At 37.7% G+C, this 6,105-nt stretch overlaps 1 protein-coding gene across 2 annotated transcripts; it reads left to right on the forward strand.

Moving 5' to 3' along the window:
• Positions 1–572: 572 nt before the first annotated feature.
• Positions 573–4,438, forward strand: fgl1 (fibrinogen-like 1). Of its 2 annotated transcripts, none has more exons than XM_086158324.1 (7): positions 573–741; positions 1,843–2,023; positions 2,125–2,284; positions 2,515–2,612; positions 3,402–3,490; positions 3,690–3,877; positions 3,972–4,438. In XM_086158324.1, the coding sequence occupies exons 1-7, from the start codon at positions 676–678 to the stop codon at positions 4,132–4,134; spliced, it is 945 nt and encodes a 314-aa protein (XP_086014450.1). In that variant the 5' UTR covers positions 573–675; the 3' UTR covers positions 4,135–4,438. The 2 variants fall into 2 exon arrangements, with proteins under 2 accessions (XP_086014450.1, XP_086014451.1); XM_086158325.1 differs by having other exon boundaries at positions 1,843–2,011.
• The last annotated feature ends 1,667 nt before the right edge of the window (positions 4,439–6,105 follow it).

Consider the following 6,105-nt stretch of genomic DNA (forward strand, 5'->3'; position numbering starts at 1 on the left):
TGTTGCCGAAATGAATGTGTGTGGGAATGGGCAGGCAAGGCCAGGCAATGCTCTGATGGCTTAAGAAGGCAATGCACAGAGGGACTTGGCATAGCAATTTGCTCCATGATTGCCGGTATTTAAAGATTATTCATGTCATTTGAGATGTACTTGTCTCCTTGAGCGCAGCTTCTTTCTCATTCAATATGCATGTTACAAGAGCACCTTCTATGGGCTCACAACACAAAAGTGAAATGCACTGTACACTGTATTTACCAAATAGTTCCAATAGTCTTTCATTTACCTTCACAGATATCAGCTCAAGAACAGAGAAATGGAAAGTATGAAAAGGCACACAGCAAATTAAAAATAAAGCAAGGTAAATGTATGGTTTTGCCCATCTTTCAGTGCTTTTGCAATTTTGTTAGCTATGACAAAAAGCTCATTTTGGCCAGCACGGGCCCACGGAAAAAAAACAGAATTTTATCTTGACAGTCCCTGCATACTTTTAGTGTTTTATGGCTGTAAAAAATCAGGTATTTGGGCAGTGTCCTGGGTAAGATGTTTGGTTGCAGGTGTGGGAGAGATCTTGAAAAAGTAGCTGCTCAGTGAGAATGAAACAGATGCAAGAAATTTTTCAGAAGAAGGCTTTCTCCTTAACTTTTCTTTTACATGTTGTGAGAGCAAACGAAGAGGATGACGGGGCCACTTTTGCGACTCACAACCGTGATTGTTGCCCTTGCTTTCCTTCAGTGTCTCCATGTAAGTACAACTGTAGCCAACACACCCTCTGAAGTATTAGTCTAGTAGGTTGGTGGTCTTAAGCATATTCTCAATGTAAGTGTGAATCTTTTTTCTGAATATTTTTTTGCCTTTAATGGAGCTGTGTCAATATGTTTTTGGCTCAAAAAACTTACAGACGTCCAACCGGAGCTATGGCTCAAATAATCGATGTGATTTGGTGATGACAGTGACAGCTTTATGCCATGCCAATGGGATTACGGATAACTCACTTCAATTCTGAGCATGTTTGGAAACTTTCTAGGTGAACTTTGTGTGTGTGTGTGTGTGTGTGTGTGTGTGTGTGTGTGTGTGTGTATGTCACTTTTTTGTATTGATATGGTCGGGTAAATGTATTTACGGTGATGGTTCTTAGCTAAAATGATTAAAATGAAACCTGGACATTGGCATATCTTTCTCTATAACATATGAGGTCACCCACCAACCCTGCTGGGTCTTGCTAAGTTGTTTTATTTTTTGATTAAATCATTGTTGGAATCAAATATGATTGATTTGGCAGTGATTCATCAATCTGTTTGATAAGAAGCATCATACAAAAGCCAAAAGCAGCAGTCAAGTTGACTATTACTTTTTATTTAGAAGAAGAAAATTGATTTTATAATAATTTTCACTCTTTCTTTGTATTACACTATGTCTTCCTCATTCTTTCCCTTCACTTTCTCTTTCTCGCAATTATGACGCTGAGGAATTAGAAAAAAATTCCTTTTCCTATCAATGTCTGTTTTTCTCCTTTAATTACTTTACCCCATTTACACAAGCAGAGCCCCGCCTGTCTCATCTCCTCTTAAATTATCACCAGCTTCACGCATTTTGTTTTTTAAATTACTTGTCAAGACAAGCTATAGTTAATATCTAACTTGACAAGTGGATCATTTGATTTGTTTCACAGAAGGGTCTAATTCAAGAATCGAACCTGGAACTTTCCTGCTGTCAGGCAGAAGTACAAAGCACTATATCACCATTCCATGTCTAGATCCTCACTAATAACAGTAGAGGGGTTTAATTGTTTTTTTTTTTTGTTTGTGTTTGTATGTGTATGTCCACTTGCATACATTTTTGTAGGGGACAGATAACTGCCATGAGGAGATGGTACATCTGCGGGAACAAGAGCAGCTTCTTAAGAGCCAGCTTGACAAACAAGAACTGCTCCTACACGGATTACAGCGGGTCAACCAGCTCAGTAGACAAGGAGATGCAAGACCCAGCCAGAACCAGGATACCAATTATTTTGGTCAACAAAATAGTATTTCATAATTATATGTTAAAAATATTTTGTTTCAGTTCTCATTCTTAAGAAACTGGTAGCAGATTAAGTGCCAATTAATATGTCATGTTTGTGTGCAGACTGTTCTCAGCTCTTCAGCTCTGGCTACAACTCAAGTGGTATCTTCCAGATCAAGCCCCAAGGCGCTCCTTCTCAATTCAGCGTATTCTGTGACACGAGTGACGGAGGGGGTTGGACTGTGATACAAAGGAGAATTAATGGAACAGAAAGATTTAACAGGTATTTGTATTTTGGGTATGTACTGTAAGTGTGTGTGATGCCACAAACCAAAAAGGATTTGTTTGTTTATGATTCTCTCTCTCATCCCTCTTTCACTTTTCCCTTCTTTCTCCCTCTTTCGTGTGTGTGTGCGTGCGTGTGTGTGTTTGTGTGTGCGTGTGTGTGTGTGAGGACACACATACATATTTGTGTATGTATGCCGCTTGTGTGTGCACTTATCTATGAATTAGATCATGGCTGGAGTATAAGAAAGGTTTTGGGGACATGAATGCTGAGTCAGCTGAGTTTTGGCTAGGCAATGACAACCTGCATTATCTAACCAGGCAAGGTCAGTACCATCTCTGAATCATCTCAGTTCATTGCCCTTTCACAATTATTATATTAACTGCAAATGAAATTACTTGATTTGTTGTTAGATATGAGAGAGCTTCATAATTATCATCAACTGCAGTTCCATCAATAATTACTGCCTTTTAGCCCAGTCTGGTATGACAGCCTCTCAAAAGTCTGTGGAGGTTCTCAGCCATCTAGTACATGGTGAATTCATGTCAAAATGTTCTTGTCGTGGCAACTGGACTTTAATTACTTCACTTGAAGACATTTCACCCCTCATCCAAGAGGAGCCTCTTCAAATTAAATACCAATTGCTGTTGCCATTAGTTTAAGTAAAAATGCTCTGTCATTACTGGCGAGGTACTTTCAGCACACTGATAAATGACAGATTTTAGAATAGGACAGGATATTTACCTATTTGTCGCAAATAAAAGTACTCAATTAAGATCGGCCTGGAACTACCAAATTTCATGAAAAGGCTGAAAAGCTAAATCATGCTTTATAGACGCATGGTGGGTCTCGTGTCTTTATGACAATGAATCACTCAAACTGTGTGTATTCATAGATACTGAACTGTAAACAGAATAAAATTTGTTTTGTTTGTTTGTTTGCTCTCTGTTTAGTAACACTCTACCAGCTGTATTTAGATATTCAGCAATACGAGCTTGTCCGGCTAAAGCAGTCTGCCAAATAAGCATGCTGCTTTTCATTCGGGTTTTTGAAATAATAAAAAGAGGTGGATTAAATAGGTTGCTTTATACCTTTGTTTCTTTGCATGTTCCAGATAATTACACTCTAAGGATCAACCTGGAGGACTTTGATGGTAACCAGCGCTTTGCTGAGTACAAAAACTTCAAAGTGGCAAGTGAAAAGGTCAAATGATAATTTTATTATTGTGATTTTTTTTTTTTTTTTTACAGTTTTTAGAGGCCATTTCTGAAGAGTTTTTATTTAAAGCTGAAGATTATTCATAGACAAGAAAATAACTATATCCAAGTGTATTCTTTCTATCTTTCTAACAGGAGCGGTTCTATTAAGCTTATCAAGGTTTCTTCTTACTGTCACACTGCAGGACCACTACCGACTCACTTTTGGGGCATATAAAGGTACAGCTGGAGATGCTTTGTCTGGAGGGCAGCAAGTTGGCGTGTCAGATTGGGCCAGTCATCAGGGTGTCAAATTTAGTACATATGACCAGGATAATGATAACTACAAAGGAAATTGTGCAGAGGAAGACAAGGGAGGCTGGTGGTTCAACAAGTATGAGGTTTTCAAATAAGAGCCATGTATTTTACCAGATAATATAAAATAATACAGCTGAATATGCTCTCCTGTCTGCTTTATTTTTCCTCAGGTGTCACACAGCCCATCTTAATGGTGTGTACTATCCAAATGGTCATTACAGTGGAGTGACAGATGATGGCGTTGTTTGGTACACATGGAGAGGATGGTGGTACTCCTTGAGGACCAGTGTCATGAAGATACGACAGAATAACTTCAAAATAACTTCAGAATAACTTCAAAACTTCAAACCTTTGCCTCTCTTGCTAAACCAGTCAGGAGAAAATATCAAATGCTTCATGTACTGTCTAGTTTGGGTGGAATGAGTTTCATGTGTTGACATGTAAATCATATTCAAAATAAAAAAAAACCTAAATGTTCAGACCCATTCATGACATTGGTGGGTGCTCGGTTGTTAACCATTAGCTTAATTGAAATGTGATTGAAATGTTCATGACTGATGAAAGTTATTGCTGAGATACAATCCCAATAATTGATTTTCAACTGCCTATCTTATATCATATTCCGAAATAAAGATATTCCTTAACTCTAACAGCCTAAGAAGTTATATTTTCAAAAAAATGGGAAAAAAATAAACAAACAAAAAAACCACACCAGGTTCTGGCTTTAGGGGATTTGTTGTGGAGCATCAAAGAAAATAAAGGGAATGGTGACTAAATGAGCAGGAACAGAAATAATTTAGGAATGATTGTGGAGAAATGAGGGAATGAACAAATGCATATTTCCTTCAATAGTCCCGATGGGGAAATTTCAACTCCAGGAAAGACTTCAAGATAAGTGGATCCAAGATGGATTGTGAAGGCTGGCAGTGATCCTGGGAACATTATTTTCAGAGGTGTGAGAGAAGCATAGAACACAGTAAAAGGGATGAAGCCACATTTCAAGCTGGCCATGTATAAGTCAGATCAATCTGGCAGGGGTGGCTTATTAGCCTGAGGCTATCGTACCTCTTCAACAGGCTGTGTGTGTGTGTGTGAGAGAGAAAAAAAGGAATTATTGTGAAGGTTGATATCACAATAGTCCAGTGACATCATAAAAGTTAGATTGTCAGCAATGTCCGCAATGATTATGAGGCTTACAATGTCAGTAACACAGACACACAATTTATTTGGTTTATTTGTCTGGATTTAAAGGCGTACAACAAATCAATAAAAAGTATATTGATGAAAAAATGAATGTTCTCCTTGCAGAGGGTTCATCTTTACACACAAATGCTTCTCAAGGGAACAACCCTGGATGGTAAATAATTTCTCCTTACAGAGATGAAACATTTCATGAATTTAATTAATCTAGTTCAGAAAAATGTCTTGAAATTAATTATACTGCTTATAAATCACCTGACATTCATATAATCAGGTCTATCTTTTTAAATTTTACATCATGACTGCCACTCATCCAACAACGCATGGCCAACCTTACGCAAGTCTGATATGCCTTAACTGGTACCTTGAATATTGTATGCTCTCTTCTTTGCAGTCCACTACAAAGTAAGTTTATAATTTACAGCTATAGTCTCTTGATTATTTATTTCAACAGCGACAGGCCACTAGATATTCTCTAAATATGTTTACTGTGGTGACTACAAAATTGTACCACTGTCATTGCTATTTTCAGTTACTATTAACTCACTAGGATTTACTATTCATAAACAAAGTGTTTTAAAGTAGAATTTGAAGGTTATAGCAAATGCTTGACTCCTCATGAAGACTGTCCAAGCACGCTAAGTGAAAGAAAAAAAAAAAAGAAAAAGGAAGCCATCCACACACTAATCGGCGATGTTCTCATGATCCTGATGCATGTAATATCAAAAGCGTGGAGATTTTTAATGGATTATCTTTAAGTAGCAGTACTCGTACCATAGAAGACAGGGGAAACACAGCATAAATTAATACATCCTATATGCCACAAACATATTATTCAAAAAAACAAAGAAATGAGGGAGATACAGATAGATATATAAATAGAAGCCAATACATATCGAAGAATGGTTCTTGATATTGTAACTTGTGTCCTGATTAACTTTCCTTCCATGTCGTTGCCTTCTTCTTCAGTCGACGCAAATTGTCCTGCCCGCTGAGATTGCAGTGTTACGTAAAACTGACAAACCAGCAGTGGCTTTCAATTGCGCTGATTGGCTGACACCATTTCACGTTGTGCTACAGTCATAGCTAGCTGGACTCGTAGAC

The sequence above is a fragment of the Fistularia commersonii genome, chromosome 13, assembly GCF_037954325.1.
Source record: "Fistularia commersonii isolate RoL2024-O1a breed Wild chromosome 13, RoL_Fcom_v1.0, whole genome shotgun sequence".
Lineage (NCBI taxonomy): Eukaryota > Metazoa > Chordata > Actinopteri > Syngnathiformes > Fistulariidae > Fistularia > Fistularia commersonii.